The sequence below is a fragment of the Paramormyrops kingsleyae genome, chromosome 2 (genome assembly GCF_048594095.1).
Source record: "Paramormyrops kingsleyae isolate MSU_618 chromosome 2, PKINGS_0.4, whole genome shotgun sequence".
Classification (NCBI taxonomy): domain Eukaryota; kingdom Metazoa; phylum Chordata; class Actinopteri; order Osteoglossiformes; family Mormyridae; genus Paramormyrops; species Paramormyrops kingsleyae.
Genome location: NC_132798.1, coordinates 7,746,064 through 7,766,479, shown reverse-complemented (window position 1 = coordinate 7,766,479; position 20,416 = coordinate 7,746,064). Strand labels below are relative to the sequence as shown.

The following is a 20,416-nucleotide window of genomic DNA, read 5'->3' as shown; positions in this document are numbered from 1 at the left end:
AAGCAAAATTAAAGGATAATGATTTTAGGGTAAAAATGCTGAGGTTACCATCATGGTGCAATGGAGGGAAAATGGCTTAGATCTTACATTTTCACTAAAGCTGTCTCATGGTGTTTCTAACATTTTGTTCCCATGGACCGGGTAGGACGGAAAGGGGCGGGTTGCTATAATTTACTCTGGGTATTTTTTTTTTATTCCTATTTTAGTATTCCCACCAACGTTAATCTCAATAAGACTGCCGCGGCTTATGCACGGATCTGTCACTGTACTAGAAACATTAAGCTAGAATTAATTCGAACAAATAGCAGAAAATCGCCAATAAAGGAGCAAAAAAAGAGACGAAAAGAAAATGCAATTCTGCTGGACATATAAGGGACACCCATAGGGAGGCAAAATGAACAGGAGTGAGAAATATTTCACGAGACTGTTCGCAACCCTTCATGGCGCAGCCACGGTGAGTATTGTTACCGGGCTAGAAATGAGGCCATTTTTAGTATCTGCTGCCCTCTAGACATACGTGAAAGAATATGACTATAAAACAAGACGCAATTAGCCAAGGCCAAGAATAAACTCTTATTTCCCTGGTCTGATATAATTACTGCATTGAACATAAATGGTGTTGATTATTCTGAGCTCCGTTGGTATTTGTGCCATGATTGCCCCCCTCTGATGGCCCATGGTATTTCCCGCGTCTGACAGTGTCCATTGCACTCGGGGATACAGATTAGCTCCCATTGGCCTTGTTAGCCTAGTGAGCAGCGCTGGGTGCAGTTACACGGCCCCGTCCCTTAGCCTCCATGCGCCGATCGAACCATAAACAGTTACCCTGAATGACCGGGCCGTCAGCGAGCGTGGCCCAGCATAAGGTCTGGATTTTGGGTCCCAGGCTTCTCAGCCGGACGATTGGACCATTCTTTCACCTGATTGGATAACGGTTCTTGTTCTCCGGCATATCAGAAACTCCAAAACTCAATTGCGGCTGATTTGGTTAGGAAGGACGCATTGGACACCCGCGGTGCTGCAGCGCGGTTCAGCCCGGCAAGCCTGCTGGCTGCATGCCGGGGCCCCTGCGCCCCGCCCCCCCTCATCGTAATGCGCCCCGATCTGACTGCCTATTTGCTTTGCTCAAAATCATCGCATTTCTATTAAAAGTCCTCGCTGCGGCGGACAGCAATTCAAATGTGATTAAGCGCCGCCATCCTATCCGGGGAGTGTCCGCGCATACGATGCGGGGGCTTGCGGAGAACAATAGCGCAGCAGATCTCATTTCCTGCGCTGCTCGCCGGGCTCCACTCGTGATCCTTATCCGGGTTTACAGATATTAAAAACCCGAGATGATGGACAGCCGCTTCATGTCACACCTGCTATCCACTTCTTATCTTTGGCATATGTGGTGTGAGGTGCAGTCCCCGGAGATATACATTCAGGGTCCGTGCTGCAGGGGGCGACCATGAGAGGCACATAGTCTCAGATTGGTGAGTATCTGGCTTGAGTATTTCAGGCCTCCTTACAGCACGCGCGGCATTATGGGATAGAGATCCGCATCAGGTCTAACTGGAAGGGTTTTCAAACATGATAAATGGATGAGGACTATGTGCACCCTAGCTGCTTCTAGGGATGTGGTGTAAAACAGAGGTCGCATGGTGTTTTTCCTCACAAAGTTTTATTTACTCTCTCCTCTACCCATGACACAATGGAACAGGCATCGTTATACCAACTAGTATTACAAAAATCGGCAGGCAAAATTTCCAGGCAGTTTAATAAGTTACATATTAAATTAACAATACAAAACATACAGTTACTCTCATACACACACAGACGTACAAAAAAAGACGAGTTCGCAGGTGTTCAGCTCATCTTCCCTATCACCGTGACAAAGGCAATGGCTTTGAGAGTGGGTTTGAGTTACACAATGGCTGATTTTCCTTAATTAACCAGCATTAAGAGTGACACATTTTCAATCAGCATACAGATCAGCATCTTCTGGGGTTCTGGTTTTGGGGACAGGTGTGGATGATTAGGACTTACTGGTAGAACCAACGGGTGGCCCTAAATACATCCAACAGCCTGATGAATTAGTTACTCTTCATTTTTAAATGACAAAGGAGCAACGTGAACATTCAGGATGCTAACGGAGGGACTGCAGCTGGGACGGACCGAACGGTGTCGCAAATCAACGCTATAAATGCGGCTGGAGGTCGACGCGGCGCCCATGGGTTCTCCCGTCTCCAGGCGGAACGAATTATGGTACGAGGGATCCGGAACCGGGGCTGCAAGGTGACCCTCGGCTAATCGGCCGCTCCATCAGTCCCCAAGAGACCCGACTCCTCTTCAAAAGGCCAAATCGCCTGGCAGCGTTTTAACGAAGTAGCGGCCGGAGCCAGCAGCATCGCTCTCCAGATCGATAGCTGGCGTTTAACGGGGACAGGAAAGAGATGAAACACTTCTAGACGAATCCTTCGCACAAACCATACGTCCTCACACTTAAACCATCCACTTTTACTACATTTACTTGCATAAATATGTTACTTTCACAGACCACGTATGTCAGTGGTGTCATAAGTATGTTTCACGCTGTAGCCCTAACCCATTTAACGAGACCCGACACACAAAGAAGACGTCTAAGCCGTCACGGAATTGAAAAAGGAGCTGACCTAAAATCCGATAACAGGGACCCGATGCTACAAGGCTATGGCCGTGTGTTGGGATCGCGCCTCCGTCGCATGCGCAGTCAGGTCGATCCTCCCTGGTAGCTGTGCATATTTACCATGCATATCTGCACTCCCCCAATTCATCTGTCGCAGTTTTAATTAACAGCTCAGCTGGGCTGAATCTCAGCATGACGAACGGTACCCCATGGCTATCGCTTTAAACGGCATAGCTGCCATGTGCAACTGCCTTAAACCCACCGTGCATGAGAGGTCTACGGCGCATACATTCAGCACACCGCGCCGCAGAGGTCACGGCGGCAAAGCCCGGATGGTGTCTGACTGCTCGATGAGCTGGATGGATTTAATGCACGTTATGGGGCCGGCTTTCCATTAAAAAAATATTTCACCTAAAAAGTGGTCTGAGAGGAAAATTAGTCATCGTTCTTTTCCCATAAATCAGGCTGTAGCAAAAAGTGCCATGTAATTAAATTTAACCTAAACTGAATTATGCTAAAATCCCACTGATGTCCTATGTATTGCAGTGGAAGAACTTAAACGTAAGAACAAATGTAAATTAAATGGTACAAGGACAGAATAATATTCTTAGGAGCTCTTGGTTTTCCCAATTAGCCAGCCGAAAAAGGCCTATTTCCTGGCTGCTGTTTATTCTTGAATTTCAGGCACCGTATTAATTTAATTAGCTCATATTTTGGTCAGGTTGTAGTAACAGGAATGATTTCAGAGTCTGCTTCACTGGTGTTGCTGGGGGGCATCTTTGTGCAGATTTTATAATTTTGATATTGTCGATAGATGCTTTCCTTAGTGGAATTAGCAATAAAATTAAACTCGTCCCAACCTCAGTACAGTTAATTAAAACACAAAAATCTGCATTTCCACTCAGGATTTTGTTCTGTGTGGACAAGTGGTGGACGCACAAGTATGGAGGCACGAAGACGTGTGAGTCGATGTGAGATCTGCCAGTGTCATGGCCCGGATGTGACATCACCAGGGGTTGTGTCATCTGGGGAAGTGGGGCGGGGCTACCACAGATGCGTTTCCCTGATCTCCGAGATGATTTGGTTGGCTTTCTGCAGAGCCTGTGGGACAGGTAGACATAGCAGAGGTAAGGAGGCGTACGACTGACCGACACAGGCGTGCGGCGTACGTCACCGTACCCCCAGCATCCGCGCGACCTCAGTTCTCTGCTGCGCCATGTCCTGCGACTCCACGAGCAGCTCCTGCAGCAGCGGCTGCCTGTACAGCTGCCGCACCAGCTCGCTCTGAAGACGCTCCTTCACGAAGTTCACCAGGAAGTGCATCACCGTCTTGGGCACGCTGTCACGAGAGAGGCCGCGTCACACGTGCTTGCTTCCGGGGGCCCCGCGGTCACCGGGCCCCTCCTTACTCACCTATCCTGGATGCTCTTCCTCACGATGAGGAAGTAGCACTTGATGAGGCGCTGGATGACCTCACAGTCCCGCTGCTCTCGGGTGCTGAGTTTGCGGGACGCTGGCACGGCCTGGCAGGATGAAGACGGAGACCGCAGTCAGAACCTTCGCAGTCTGGCATGCATGACCACCCCCTGCTGGCTGGGATTGGCCGTGATCAGTGTTTAGGCTGGCCCCGTAACTGCCCACAGCCTCCCTGCCTGTGTTGCAGAGGGTGGGGGCGGGGACACAGTCAGCAGGCAGCGGTACTCTAGGAGTGTCATGGGAGGTCAGCACAGGGGTCTCACTGTGTCCAGAAGGTTGACGGCCTGCCCTTTGCTGGGGCTGCTGAAGGCTGAACCCGGCCCCCTCGCCTTCTCTCCCACTGCTCTCTCCTCCATCGCTTTGTCGTTCTTCCAGCGCTTCCCACCATCCTGCAGGGACTCCACCTGGGCAGGTGGAGTGTCAGGAAGAGGAGTGAGCGGGATCAGGAAGCACAGGATCGGGAAGTACAGGATCGGGAAGCACAGGATCGGGAAGTACGGGATCGGGAAGCACAGGATCGGGAAGTACGGGATCGGGAAGCACAGGATCGGGAAGAACAGGATCGGGAAGAACGGGATCGGGAAGTACGGGATCAGGAAGCACGGGATCGGGAAGCACGGGATCGGGAAGCACGGGATCGGGAAGCTTTTGCCTGCTGCCCATGTGAGGTAATGCCCCCCCCCAGGAGCCCATCGGGGAGGGTTCACCTGCTGGCTGTTGACTGAGGCAGAGACCACGGCTGCGTCCGTGAAGTCAGGGTGTTTGGTGTTGATGTAAGCCAGCTCAATCGCTACCAGGTTGTGGACCTGACACAGAACACCGCAAAGAAGTCAGCCTGGTACCAAACCCCTCACCGCCCCAGGACATCCTCACATTGAGGGTAATGGTCTGCCTTGTGTAGGATGGCCTATACCATTCCTGGCTACTGTGTGGATTTGGCAGTACTCGGACTGGGTCATACCATTTCAGATTTCAGGCCCAGGTGCGAGTGTGGTTATACTGGGTCATACCATTTCATTGGTGATAGGGAGGCGCGTCCTCAGCAGGCTGGTCACCACCTCCACAATAGAGTCGTGCAACTTGGGGAATCGCAGGAGCTCCTAAGAGACGAACCGGTGGGTGAGAGTAACAGAGAAAGCAGTGAGGCGAGATCCTCGGCATTCAGAGAGGGTGTGTGTGTCTGTCTGTGTGTGTGTTGGTGTGTGTGTCTGTGTGCTCTGTCTGTGTGTGTGTGCTCTGTCTGTGTGTGTGTCTGTGTGTTGGTGTGTGTGTGCTCTGTCTGTCTGTCTGTGTGTTTGCACGGTATAGGGAATACAGAGGTCATGCCTAAAATTCTGGTTTCGCAGGCAGTAGCTCTGAGAAAGGTATGCAACTTAAATTGCTTGTGTAAAACATGCAGCTTTGCGCGGGCCTGTCTATAGAGGGACATTTTAACACTAGATATATAAATAAAGCAGCATAATAAAATAGTATAATATGTTAAAGATATATTAATATATTATGATAATACAGTATTTATAGTGACAAATAAATTCCTTTGTATGAGAAAAGTCAGTGAAGTTGCACCCAATGTATCTAATGGTAATATGGACTGTGGGATACGGGTGAGTGTCTGTGCTGTCCCCTGCATCTGTCCCCTGCATCTGTCCCCTGCAACTGTCCCCTGCATCTGTCCCCTCGCATTTGTCCCCTCGCTTCTGTCCCCTTTTATCTGTTCCCTCATGACTGTCCCCACATGTCCACTTGCGACTGTCCCTGCATGTTTTCCTCACATCTGTCCCCTTGCATCTGTCCCCACATGTCCCCTTACGGCTCTCCCCCCCATTCCTCTCACATATGTCCCTTCGCCTCTGTCCCCTTGTGTCTGTCCCCACGTCCCCCCCCCCCGCCTACCTGCGTGCTGTGGTTGCTGCAGTGCTGGATGATCCTCTGCATCTCCTCGTGCACCAGCTCCACGCACCGCAGGCTGGGCTCCTCCAGCCGCTTGATCTGCTTCTTCACCAGCAGCTCGAAGGACACCTCGGGCACGAAGAGCGCCGGTCGCGGGCCCTGCAGCATGGTGATGCCCGCCCGGGAGGGGGCATGGGGAGGTCACCACCATGTGCCGGGGGAGACTCTGTCAGTCGGCGTCTCTCACCAGAGCTTGTGTGGGGTGGGGGGCGTCATGATTGGCAGACTAGACGCCCACCACTGGCGTGAGTGACTCAGGGAGGCTGGAACAGCCCCACCCACGTCAGCCTGTTCATTTATTCATGCGTTAACAAGCGGGGGAACTTCAACTGCCCACACATGGGCCCTGAAATAATTCCACAGCGCGGCATGCATGTGTGTAGGGCCTTACCGTAGCGTTGCGGATGGCGGTAAGGATGTCCATCTCCATCAGGCCGGCTAGGGGGTCGATAGACTGCAGCGTGCGACCAAAGGTCTCATGGAAGATGTAACAGATCCGTGCCCCTCCGCAGCTGGGCCCAGGACAGGGAGGACACAACACAGGTCGCTGGGTTACCGTCACGCTATCGCTCATGGGGGCTGATAAGACCGGACCGTTTGGCGAGGAGTAGATAAAACAGGAAGGTTGTTCTAATTACCCGTGACTAGCAGAGACATCACGTGCTCTCAGACTTACAGCTCTGAGGTCTGGATGTGCCGCGCCGTGCCCTCGATGGTGCTGCAGTAGTCGCTGGCAAACTTGGTGATGATCTGCAGCAGCGTGGCACTATGATCCTCCACCGGCTGCCCGTACCCGCTCAGCCGGGCCTGGTACTGGGAGGTGAGCACCGTCACACGGGTCTTCAGCTCAGGCAGGCAGTCGCGGATGTGGTGCATGAGAAGCCGGCTCAGGGTGCGAGTCAGGTAGCGGGAGCCGCAGCGTGAGGCCAGGGAGGGGTAATGCCTCTGCAGGAAGGCCTGCTCGTCCCGGGCCGAGTCTGCCAGGCTCTTCTGGGTGTTTATGTCATGCTGGCTCCTACGGGCAGGGGGGTGAGGGGGGACAACCCAGAAACCTGAATCCCTGGGTTAAAGGTCCCCCGCAGGGTACACAGACGTACCATCCCAGGCTTTTGGACTGATTTAGCTGCACACAGACTGGGTCCCATCCTTTCAGGCCTGGGTACGGTTTTACTCAAACTCTCCTTTACTAGAATCCTTAGAATGTTACAAGAAACCATGGGGCATTTAGACACGCATTTGGACAGAATACAGGCTATGTTGGCCTATTGAGTTTCCGGCGCTGGAATAGAGCAGAAAGCCTGTTTCCGAATCAGAAAAGCAGGACAGTGTTTCCTTGCTCTTCCTCCAGTCTGTACACGACGTGTTCAAACCAACTGCCTGCACCTGCAGTTAATAATATCCCCTAAACGCTACAGTAATGCTTTCCCCCTCCACTCGCTGGGGGTGTTAGCCGGGCCCGTGGGTGCCTGCGCTCGCCTTCTTTCAATTAAAATTCATTTCCTCCTACCAGCAGCATTAATTTATTTCATTTTAAAACATTTTTCTGAGGGAAAAATCGCAGGCAGGGCTCAGCCCAAAGCGCACATCAGAGAGGCGGGCCGCACTCCGACACGGCTCTACCACGCAGAGTAGTTCCTTTTCTTGAATAAAGCCTTTGGTGTCATCGTATTTTCGCTTAGCATTGAGGGGGGAGTGATTCAAAAAGGCTGGAGACATAAACAGACGGGGCGGCCTGGTGCGGCTCACTCCCTGCCCACCCTCCCCCTCCCGCCTGGGAGCTCGGGCTTCACAGAGAATAAAGGAAGGAGCGACCCAGAGGCCCTGGCCCTGGTCTTCAAATCCGAGCCAGCAACAGGCTTCTTGGGGTCTGACAGCAAAGGCTGAGTGACTCCCACATCCATCCATTTTTCATATCCACTTATCCAGTACAAGGTCTGGAGCCTGGAGCCTTTCCCAGCAGCACAGGGCACACGCTGGATGGGATAAATATCCATCACAGGGGACACAGTCACACACACGTTATGAGCAATGTAGAGGTGCCATTCCACCCCCAGCGCGTGGGACGTAACCCACACAAAACAGCAAGCAAACTGCACACAGACCAAACGCAGAGGCAGGCCCCCAAACAGCCAACGCCTGAGGTCTGAGCCCGAACTCTTAAAAACAAACAGATCAATCCATGATGGTGTCAGTCCACAGAGACGCCTGCTACATACAGCAGCGGGTGTTTCAGTATCTGGCCAAAGTGCTTCCTTTCGTTTTGAGACCCAGTTTACTGGTCTTTACCTTCCCATCAGGAGGCTTCAGACTGGCGACTGTAAATAGGGCCACTCAGTGTCACCGCCTCACTCTGTCTCACACCACTGTTTTTACGTCTCACCCCATAGATGAACTGTGAGAGCACAGAAGTCTGGCAGGTGCCTTAAAATTTTCAAGTAGCACTACATATTCTTTGAGTATGCCTATACATATTTATTGCCAGATATAACGGGTATGCAAAAAATGATCTATCTGCATTATATATCTCTGATATAAGCCCAGATGCACAGCAAACTAATGGCAGATCTGCAAGCGCGCCTACAGATTAATTACAGCTGGACGTCGAGACGAAAATACACGAAATTAAAAGAACAGAAATTATTGCTTTAATTAAGAACACGTCTGAATAATAAACAGGAATTCTTTGCGCGTACGGCGATGGGGGGTGGGGGGCTGAGATGGGCAGTGTTTCAGGGACAGAGAAATGTAGAAGAACAAAAATGGCAGCCTGATAGCCACAATGGACTAAATAACTGGACTTTTAATGCTAAATTTGAAAGTACATCAATAAGCCAGGTATATCTTAATGATAATAACAGACATTATTTTACAGTTACTTTTGTATTATACTAAATATTAATATCTAATATAATCATCATTGTATCATATGCTGCCTGGGATAGGCTCAAGGCCAAGATAACTGGGTGCAAGATGGATGGATGGATGGATGGATACAATCATTATTATACTTATGAAATCATGTTTCATAATTTACCAGATCATTAAGCAGCTCAGGCAGAGAATCCCCCCCCATTATGAACATGACAAACGTTACAAAAGCTGAAGTCACCGTAGCAAAGTCCCCGGGCAACGGACTGAGCCCAGCAAATGTGAGTGACAAGCGGTATATTACTATTAAATCTGCGCATTAAAGCGCTTAATTTGGTAGGCTGGTTACTTTGTTTAGAATTATATTTTTAGGAAACTGTATATTTATAGTGTTTTTATTTTATCAAAGCATGCTGAGTTTAAGCCGGCACTCCATCTGGAATGTACCATCATCTGGAATGTACCATCATCTGGAATGTACCATCATCTGGAATGTACCATCGCTGATGTGGAGCCAGGAGAAGCGGTTAGAGAATGGATCAATGGATGCTGGTCGGATTCAAACCTGCTCATATATAATTGAATGAAGTTTTTGGGGGGGGATTCTATTTGTTTTTTATTGTCTATTTTATTTGCTGGAAATATGTACATTGTTGTAAGAGACTTCAGGCAGCCCCCAGGTTATGAATGAGATGTGGTCCCTAAGTCTGTCTTTAAATCGAATTTGTAGGTAATGTTATAATGATCGTCACAAAGTAGCAAGTGTGTTCGTTATCACAAACCATTGTACTTCATTCTAATTTTTGATATTTTTATGGCAGTCCGTTCGTAAGCGCGACTTAAGTCAGACATTCTTAACCCAGGCAAACTTTGCGCTCGCCAAAATGAAAGCACTCTGTGACATTTAAAAACAGTGACATTTAAAGACTGTATCTCATGCACACATGCGACAAGCAGACCTGTTCACCACTCCGATAATTCCCAGGTGGACGGGAATGACCCGGCCCAGCAGAACCTCCAGAGCATCCGTGCCAGCATCCATCAAGTCCAGCTTGCTCACCACGAGAAGGGTCCTCCTCCCTGGGACCAGGGAGCACAGGGACGTGGTAAGAGGAGCGGCACAAAGATCATCAACAGGGTAAGACTACTGCTCAGACAGTCTGCCCCCCCTCACCATCTGGGTCAACCTCTCGGGCGAGTTTGAGGGCATCGGAGGTGGCCAGGTCCGAGTTGGCAGGTGACACTGCCAGGATTATGGAGTTTGGGTTGGAGATGAAAGAAAGGATCATGTCCTGCACCTGACTCTCAATGTCTTCTGGCTGGTCTCCTACAGGCACCTGCATTCAAAAAGGACCGTGTCCCGGCAACAGGATTAATGCTAGCAATTTCATTATTGCTAGCACTTATCAGCTAGCAGACAGCTGCTGGGGGTTACCTTGGTGATCCCTGGAAGGTCAACCAGCGTGAGATTCAGGACATGCGGAGAGAAGATTTTCAAATGGATGGGCTCTGGGCTGATGCCCTGCAGAGTGAGAGAAATGGCCACACACACATGCATTATAATTACACGCTACACACACACACACACACACACACACACACACACACACACACACACACACAAAATGAGACACCACATTACGTATGAGATCCCACCTTATTGTCACCAGATCCACGCTCCGTCTCCTCCTCGATCTCCACGCGAATCTCCCCAAAGTCTGTGAAAATCTATACAGGTTGACGAGACCAAACAGGTTTGCCGTGACAACAGTGTCTTTGAACACACCTCACAGTTTCCCGCAAAAAAAAAATCTGCTAGGAACTGCATAGTTTTATGAAATTAGGTTGTCTAAATTGGGGGTGGGGGGCTGATATCCAGTAATTTAATGAAATGGAGAATCTTGGCTCAGTAGATTCCAGACCTGGAGTCTCTCCATGGTTGTAAAGCGCTGTAGAAAACCCAGTACACTACAGTGCATCACTGAATTGAACATTATTTTGAAGCGAGTCACCAACTTCAAGATGACTGAATAATAATCACATTATAATTGATTGTGTGGGCGGCACTGCTGCCTGACACCTCTGGGGCTGGCGATGTGAACCCCCCCCCCGCTCCGCGTGCGTGTCCGCTCTTGTGTTCCCCCCCCTATCGCGCGCGGTTCCTCCAGGCATGCCGATTTCCTCCCACAGTCCAAATACATACAGTGAGGCAAACTGCTATTTTTAAACCCATAGTGTGTGAGTGTGTGTGTGGCAATTCAGGGTGTCCCCCTGCCTAGTGCTCTATGCTGCTCAGAAAAGGATCCGACCCCCCCACACCCCCGAAGCTGCCCCCCCACACCAAAACTCCATACTAGACAAGCAGTTGGCAGCTGGATGGATGGACAATCAATTTGCCGATTCTATGGTTAATAAAAACAGAAAAGTATGGAGACTAATAGCCAGGTAATATTTTAGTACCTTATTTTTGCAATGAAGGAATGTACCCCATTCTTCTGCTTTGAGTCCTTGAAGACAACAAAAACCCATTAATTGCATTAATTGCAAACAGGCAATAAAAAGAAAACAATCAACAACAACAAATGAAACCTTGCCGTGCGACGTCGCTACAAAAAGAGGCCATTACACAGAAATAGACTGTGTCCTGAATAAGCAATGCACTTAAGGTGGTTCGAAATGGGGGGGGGGGGGTGAAGCAGACAGGCCGCGGGAAAGAAAGAGACACCCGGTTTGCTGTTTTGGGAGCTCTGAGCTGAGCCGCTCCCTGAGGAAAAGCAGAGGAGAAGAGGGAGCGTGGAAATGATGTTAGTGAGAAAATATTACAGCTAATTATAGCTGAATGCTTCTCAGCGTGCAGTGACAGATATGGAAGAATCTCACTGCTACAAAGTGTGCGGATTCAGGGGCGCTAGAACCGAGGGGTGGGTGGGGGAGGGGGGGGTGCATGTATCCCCCAATATTTAATTTGACTTCATCCATCCTCAAAAAAATATAACTTTACATTTAAATTATTAAGTTATACCCCCACTCAATATCAAACTATCTCCTACGCCGCTGTGCAGATTATTCATGAAATGCAGACCACCATTGTACTCAGGGTAACCCCCGTATAAATGATGGCTCCCGCGATGCCATACCACTCTCGCCTTGCTTCCGATCCACCAGCGGGGGCACGTTGACCAGTTGCAGAACCAGGGGCCTCCGTGTCACGATCCCCGACCCACGAGGCAGGAAGTCACGCCCCACCAGGCTCTCCAAGACGGAGCTCTTGCCACTGCTCTGTTGTGATATCAGGGAAAATGTGAGCTGTACGCCACCTTGTGGCCAGATGCTTGCAGATTCAAATCCCAGACAGCATCCCCTCACTACCATACACCTGAACAAAGATCTTAATGTGAAATATACATAAAAATCAGTAAAACATCAAGATAAAATGTAAGAAACCTAAATCTCAATAAAACTTATAAAAATAACATAATCCAGCTGATGCAATAATTAGGGGTTTATAAAGGTATTTTTTTTCGATTAACTGTTTTAAAAAAATGATCAGATTCAATATCAATCGTTAAAATTTATGGATGGATCTTTTAGGCTAATACACATTTTCCGGTTTTCTGGGTTCATTTCCGCAATGCTTAAACAGCCAGTTGTACCGGACTATAATGTAGATTTCGGTTCCTCATTCCTGTGTCGCTTGAAATATTTGCCCTCTGGTGCTCAGGCAACAGAAGCAACACTGCACCTCATGTGCCATCGCTAGTTAGCGTTACACTTGCCCTGATGTCAGGAGATGGCTGACTTTAGCTAGTAGCTTCGTTAAACACAGTTAAAATGCCTAAAGCTAAGCTGTTTGAAGTTTGGCTGCATTTCACTCGAAAGGATTCCCGACACCGGGAAGTTATGTAAAATTTAAGTATCTATCCGCAACAAATTACTACCAAATTTATGGCAAAACAGCTGAAAATTATTGTTTTATGATGAATTATTTGCCAAAAAAGTGTCTGGTTTGTTTGTATTTTTATGTGGCTTTTAAAGTGCTGCGTTTATAAACAGGGCTCAAACAAAAACGTCTTTTTTCCCCCTTTATTTCATCTGCCTAAGTCAGAATTACTTAGAATATCACTGAAATAAATCAGAAACATTAGAAGTCTGGTCATACTGTCTTATTTTTTAACCCTTATTACCCCCCCAATACCACATTATCCCTAAACAGCGAGGCGTAAATGGGGCATTATCTAGTGGTGGTTTTTGTAATATTTGTCCAATTTAGCTTGTTTTGTGGGTAAAGAACGAAAATGGATTTTGATCACTGGACCCTTACGGAGGTAAAAACACCAATGTCAGCATATTTGGAAGCAGGTACTGTCCTATACATGTAAATAGAGAGGAGTTTTTAACCAGATTGTTTAACGCAATCTTGGAAAGAGAGAGAATGCCTGAGGAGTAGAGAAGAAGTGTACTGGTACCAATTTTCAAGAATAAGGGTGATGTGCAGAGCTGTAGTAATTACAGAGAGGTGAAGGTGATTAGTCACAGCATGAAGGGTAGTGGAGGCTAGGTTAAGGAGAGGTGATGATTAGTCAGCAGCAGTGTGGTTTCATGCCAGGAAAGAGCAGATGCAGTGTTTGCTCTGAGGGTGCTGATGGAAAAGTACAGAGAAGGTAAGAAGGAGCTGCACTGTGTCTTTGTGGATTTGGAGAAAGAATATGACAGGGTGCCTATAGAGGAGTTGTGGTATTTGAGGAAGTTGGGAGTAGCAGAAAAGTATGCAAGAGTGGTACAGGATATGTAAGAGGACAGTGTGACAGCAGTGAGGTCTGTGGTAGGAGTGACTGATGTGTTCAAGGTGGAGGTGTGATTACATCAAGGGTCAACTCTGAGCCCTTTCTCGTTTGCTGTGGTGATGGACATGTTGACAGACGAGATCAGACAGGAGTCCCCGTGGACTATGATGTTTGCAGATGACATTGTGATCTGTAGTGAGAGTAGGGAACAGGTGGAGGAGACCCTGGAGAGGTGGAGATATGCTCTACAGAGGAGCAGAATGAAGGACAGTAGGACTAAGACAGAATATATGCGTGTTGGAATATATGAGAGGGAGGACAGCGGAAGGGTCAGGATGCAGGGAGTAGAGCTGGTAAAAATGGAGGAGTTTAAATACTTGGGGTCAACAGTTCAAAGTAACAGGGAATGTGGAAGAGAGGTGAAGAAGAGAGGGCGGCCAGGGTGGAGTGGGTGGAGAAGAGTGGTAGGAGTGATTCATGACAGACAGGTAACAGCAAGAGTGAAAAGGAAGGTTTACAAGATGGCAGTGAGATCAGCTATGTTATGGGCTAGAGACAGTGGCACTGATGAAAAAGACAGAGGGTAGAGCTGGAGGTAGCAGAGTTACGATTTGCACTGGGAGTGATGAGGACGGTCAGGATTAGGAAAGAGTTTATTAGAGGGACAGCTCAGGTTGGATGGTTTGGAGACAAAGCCAGAGAGGTGAGATTGTGTTGGTTTGGACATGTACAGTAGAGAGACACTGGGTATGCTGGGAGTAGGATTCTGAGGATAGAGCTGCCAGACAAGAGGAAAAGAGGAAGGCCTAAGAGGAGGGTTATGGATGTGGTGAGAGAGGACATGCAGGCGGCTAGTGTGAAAGAGGAAGGCCTAAGAGGAGGGTTATGGATGTGGTGAGAGAGGACATGCAGGGGGTTAAAGAGGAAGATGCAGAGGACAGGAAAAAATGGAAACAGATGATCCGCTGTGGCGACCCCTAACAGGAGCAGCCGAAAGAAGAAGTAAATAAACAGGAAGGCGTATTTTGCCTGGCAGCCATTAGGAAAAATACAATATTATTATTTGTACAATATTTTGATCGGAAAATTATTTAAAATGGGTAGTTTTATGTTTTTATAATGTTAAATTGATTTTGAAACTATGTAAAAAGTTACATTTGTTTAGAAAATGTTCAGGGAAGAGGTATTCAAAACAGTAAAAGTTATAATTATTCATGGCTTAAATTTCACATTTTCCAAAAAGTCCCATGTACACAAGGGTTAAGGTGTTAAGTTATATAGTTAACACAACTTTTAGTCTTTTTTGTGCTTTAACAGAGGCAGGTCGGTTTTGCTTTTAAGGAAGTATACCTCTATGTTCCTCAAATAAAGAGGATTTTTGTATACAAGCCTTTGGCGTTTTCACTATTTATTTCCAGTGACTGCATTTGTAAATTTGTGTTCCATGTAGAGCTTTTTAAACATCTCTCCACATATGGAAAGCTGTATCTCATTCCTGTCTAATTAATATGGAATCGGAATCAAGTCGATCTTCTGATGCCAGGTATCTAGGCTGATCCCTGACTGACCAGTCCCAGTATAACAATCCCAGTATAAATACTAACCTGCGACCCAACCACTATAATCTGAGGCAGGTGCACAATTTCCGCACCCACGGTGACAAAGACCTCCTGAAGTCTGTTGATCACAGGAATCAGAGTCTCCATCTCTGTTAGTAAAAAAAACAAAACCGCTTTGGAGCGGAAAAGAAAGAAACATGAATTAAGGTCATATTTTTGACACCCGCCATCTTCATCTCATAGTAGACTCTATGTTTCACTGGTTGCGGGATTGTAATCGCTGAGCTGCCACCTCTCATGTATCTGGTGTGACACTCACACTTTCAGACTCTCACATAAGAAATCTTACGGCAAATCCATATTATTCCATTATAAACCTAAAATTAGCTACATCGAAAGTGTTCGGGTAGTCTGCAAACCTTATAGACTATTTACAAGGTAATAAACATCTTACATACATGTAAAGGTGTGTGCATGTGTGTGCAGACTTTTCTCAAATTCATAATCTCCCGCCAGCCAGCTGACCAAAGTTGGCAACTCTGCGTAGTCATATTATTCAGGGGTGTGGAAGGGGCATGGATAACCTCAGAGATTCAGGGGGGCCCAGCCCTTTACAGGGCCCTTTAATTAATTTATGTGTGTGTGTGTGTGTGTGTGTGTGTGTGTGTGTGTGTGTGTGTGTGTGTGTGTTTGTGTGTGTGTGTGTGGTGGGGGGGAAATGTTAGGGGGGGCCCAAGGTGACATTTTCTCAGGGGGCTCTCAATGTCTAACTACTCCCCTGGGCATATGGGCTGTTCTTTCTTTCCTTCTTTTTTTGTGACTGTCTCAATAGGTGACAGGTGTGCATCCCGGCGGGGGATCGGGTTAAGCAGTGTGTGAGCCAAGACCGAACGATCCCGGACCTCCAGAACCGCAGCTCCTCCTCACTCACATTGGTGGTACGTGTTGTGATACAAGCAGTTCATACGCGGCCTGCTACAGGATTACAGGCTCAGATGTGGAGTTCAAACTCCCAGCTTAATAATGCCTAGGGGACCACAGTTCATCACGGTATTTTATCAGCGCACTCAATCAGCTATCTAATGGTACAACACTACAATTCCAAGTCTGCACTCTCCCAAAACAGTACGATTAAAAGCCCGTCCAGGGGAACAGTAAATACCGACAAAAACATACTACAGCACGATTATTAATTTTCATCGTAACCATTACTCATCTAATGAGCTTTAAATCCGTATTCACGAATCGTTAAAATGAAGTAATTATCAGCATCGGGACGATACCGATGTGTCAGCACTCGTGATGTGCTTACAAGCTTCATAACTATTACATTTCGATTTCTCTTCCTCCCCCCGGACCCACCTGAAGAGCACGGAGACCGTAAACGGGCACACGCCCATACGCGCGGCCGAGTCGCGACTGGAGGAGGTGCTAAGCATGACATCCACTCTGCCATCTAAGTAAATTAATAATAATAATAATAATGATGATTTAAATCCATAGGGTGCTGCTAAACCTCCAGAGGCACAGCTTCGTTTCTAGTAATCCTGACATCGCGAGTCGTACGTAACACCGGGGACGTGGACTGTGACGAGCCATCAAGTCAACAAACCAAGATAGCAGGCTGCCGCTTACCCTTTAGATGTAACGCGTGCAAATAAAGAATAATGATACCTGCGTGCAGCTATGCAGAGGTGACCCGTGAGTAAAAAGTCTGGATGTGAAATAGCTGTACAGTCATTTAGCTCACTGGGTGAATGGATGCACATTTCCCAGTTCAGGAAAGAGGAAGTAAATGAATTCATTCTCACCGAACACAGTACATAAATTGCATGAATCCTTTACGACGATTCCTTCATGATTCCATTGTAAGTTTTTCTTTAAAAAAAATCACAGGAAATTATTTCCACAGCATCTTAATTTAGTGTACACCGACAACTGTCATCACATATTAGGAACCTCTCCGCTTCCTTGTCTCACGCTGTGATTGGCCAGATCCCGCGAAGATGTTCCGTTAGTGTGCTTTCTGATTGGTTTAAATGCCTTTCAATCCGTGTCGTTGTGAAATCGCATTCGCTTCCCCTTCACGGCTTGAATGCTCGGAAACGGGGAGTCGAACGTTTTGCATGAACAAAATGATAATGAGTCCGATTGGAAAGGAAATACACATATTTTTTCTAGGTATTCATTTAATATTTTCCTCAAAGTTTCTCGATTTTGCAGATTTTCCACCCCCATTTTCTTGGTCTTAATGTTTATCCATTATGCGCTCACTAAAACAGATTAATCAAGGTCCAGTAGTTTACATGTCGCGGGGTCCTGATATTTTCTGGCTGGGGTGCACCCTGGATAGGTCGAAAAATTTAGGCCACATAAACTCGCACACCACGGATAATTTAACTACGGCATTTAGCCTAACGGAAAGTATTTAGTGAAAGGAAACTGCAGTGTCTGAAGGACACTCGTGCGACATTGAGAGAACATGTGAACTCCACACACACAGCTGAGATGAGATTCAGACCCCAAACTGCATCGTTCCACTACCATAGCTAAATCTTTTTTTTTTCAAGATTAATCCATAAACCTTGTAATGCACTTTCATGCTGAACAAGCTATTTAAGTAAAGATAGTTTGTTATGCGGCATAGGTGACCAGTATTGGTTTTCCAGAACTCTTTTATTGTTATTACATAAGACTCGGTTGCTGTAAGTACCATACATCTCAGAATCCATTAGAAGCTAAAACTCCAAAAATGTATGGACTTTGCTTATTGGATTATCTGTGAATCGCCATCGTCGATATTAGAAGCTATCTTGTACGCCATCTGATGAAGGACAGCACCGTGGACGCCGCGCTGACCAACGAGCAGAACAAGGACCCGTCTGGAGCGGCGCACCGCCACGCCACGGCCAGGCCTTGGCTTTGTGCGGAGGTCCATCGAGCGATCGCCGGGCGTGCCCATGTTGTCCCGGATGAGTGAGCACTGCATTCCGCCGAGAGTAAGGCCTTGGGTCTGAATGGCCTCTCGGTCACCTGTCAGCAAAGTCTTCACTTCTTGGCGGGTCAAGTGTCCCAGCCAGCCCCATCGTTTGGCGGCCAAAACTTTACGTTTGCGATGGTTCACAATCGCCCAGTCAGCATACTGCTCCTCCGGCAGCACACTGTCCACGTAGTCCTGCAAGCTGACCGCAGACATTTCTGCGCAGACATGGAAGAAAGAGCTCTAATATGAGTGTTTCAGTCATCTCCCCGCGGTTAACGGTGTTCAGATCCTTTGTCAAAGACTCCATGCTAATTAGCTGCTCATCAGAAACTTTTCCTATAATATTTACTGACTTTACAAGCCATATTAAATATCTATATTCTTATGTTGTACATATAGGGACGGAGTAACTTCTCTGGGGGGCCCTAGACTGATAGCTGTGTTTGGGATACTTCCAATTTTTTTTTTAAGTAAACCAATTTAGTCAAATGCCTTCACTGTTTACACTATGTGACGAATATTGATTTCTATTTGTTATATATTATTAATGAATATACGTTAGCTAGAAAAATATATTAGTAAAATTGAAGGGCTCCTACCAGCCTGAGATGATGTGGAACAACTGTACCAAGATTTAACGGAATCGTTATTTTCTTAGCGTTTTTCAAATTAACAACGTGCGTTCCTGAGCGCTGCTGGCTACTCTTAAATACCGGTAAAAATGTTTACGATTCTCCATTAACCGTAGTACAAAAATGCGAGACAAATTCTCGAGTGGATAAATCAACCAGCGACAGCGAATTGGCTCATTTCCTTCCAAATTTATCTAGTGTGTTGCTGTTTGATCACCAGAGGGCAAGCTCTGCTCATCTTTCATTCCACTTTTCAAAATAAATGATCCACTTACTGGAGTATTAATGGTCTTGATGTTGCCGTGTATTCTTCTTGAATATTTTCCTTATATGTGTATATAGATTACTACAGACAATGGGGTTTGGTATGAAATTTAAACGCAAAATTCTCAGATATTTGATCACTTAATCAACTATTGTTTTTATATTTACTGTAGCACATATCTATATATATAGCACATATTCAGATGATGAATTCATTTAATTAAATAGCCCATTTCAAGGCTCATTTCCTGGTATATGGATTAGAGCCAGATGGTATTTTCTTACAGTTCCTAGTATGTGTTCCACCACAATAGACCACTTGGTACACCAGCAGGCACTGAAGAAGCAGGATTAAAACCAGAAAAGATGTATCATGATGTGGGAATGCTGCTTTAGCAAGCTGACCAAATAATTTGATGGAAGACTCCTATATACTTCATTCCTTTTGATACTGAGGAAAAAGTCCATAAATTCTGTACTCCAAATACTTACAGTATAACAATGTATCTGAAAGTAGTGAGGGCCATCATCCCAGCAGCCACGCTGCAGTTATGGACTGAGTGATTTCCGCCTGCGGGTGCAGATTGTTAATTTGAGGGTGCCAGGTGTGCAATAAAAACCAACAGTGCTTTTTTAATGGCATGAATATAATTGAAATAAAATTTGATGTTTGTGAAATTGTTTCAGATTACTTTGCATTTGATAGAATTTCTCTTTAAGTACCAATTGACTTGTAAATTGCATGCTTTGTTCTATTAACTGATCTGCAGATATGATAGCCATCATTATAATTATAAACCTGCAGTGGAATGCAGGACATTTGATTTTTTTTTTTCTAACATACTGTTATTCCTGTCTGTATTCTGAGTGAGTACAGGCGATTTCCCGTGAAGAAGAGCAGACTGCAACATGAAATTCTAAATAAACATCTTTCTGTCTGCACTTGTTACTGTGAATGATGTGATTCACAGTGGATACTTGGTTTCATCATTTCACTGCCTTGTCATGTTCAAAGTAATCCAGTCCTCTTTGTGAATGTGTTTCTTCTCTCACCTTAATAGTTGAAGTTCAAACGAGAGTTGGTTTGCAGTGAATAGTCCTCATCCATAGACACACATGTTACAGACAGACACTTATCACACCTCCTCCATCTTACAACACAGGCAACTTAACACAATAACTATAAAAAAACACAATAAATACCATTTAAGTACAATAAAATAAAATAGCATTTCCCTTTGACTGTAACATTC

At 46.5% G+C, this 20,416-nt stretch overlaps 2 protein-coding genes across 3 annotated transcripts; both read right to left on the bottom strand.

Annotated features, from left to right (window-relative positions):
* Positions 1-1,644: 1,644 nt before the first annotated feature.
* On the bottom strand, positions 1,645-17,280 carry LOC111838756 (dynamin-1-like protein). Of its 2 annotated transcripts, none has more exons than XM_023802044.2 (17): positions 17,096-17,280; positions 15,330-15,457; positions 12,079-12,220; positions 11,402-11,448; positions 10,598-10,669; positions 10,377-10,463; positions 10,116-10,278; positions 9,901-10,021; positions 6,750-7,088; positions 6,465-6,585; positions 6,017-6,172; positions 5,134-5,223; positions 4,831-4,929; positions 4,387-4,527; positions 4,061-4,170; positions 3,827-3,986; positions 1,645-3,748 (listed from the first exon to the last, which is right to left on the bottom strand). In XM_023802044.2, the coding sequence occupies exons 2-17, from the start codon at positions 15,429-15,431 to the stop codon at positions 3,692-3,694; spliced, it is 2,007 nt and encodes a 668-aa protein (XP_023657812.1). In that variant the 5' UTR covers positions 15,432-15,457; positions 17,096-17,280; the 3' UTR covers positions 1,645-3,691. The 2 variants fall into 2 exon arrangements, with proteins under 2 accessions (XP_023657812.1, XP_023657822.1); XM_023802054.2 differs by having other exon boundaries at positions 15,330-15,433.
* Positions 17,281-18,051: 771 nt separating this feature from the next.
* Positions 18,052-18,480, bottom strand: LOC111838608 (profilin-2-like). Its single transcript, XM_023801779.1, has one exon. It carries the CDS (start codon positions 18,478-18,480, stop codon positions 18,052-18,054), a length of 429 nt encoding a protein of 142 aa, XP_023657547.1.
* Between the last annotated feature and the right edge of the window lie 1,936 nt (positions 18,481-20,416).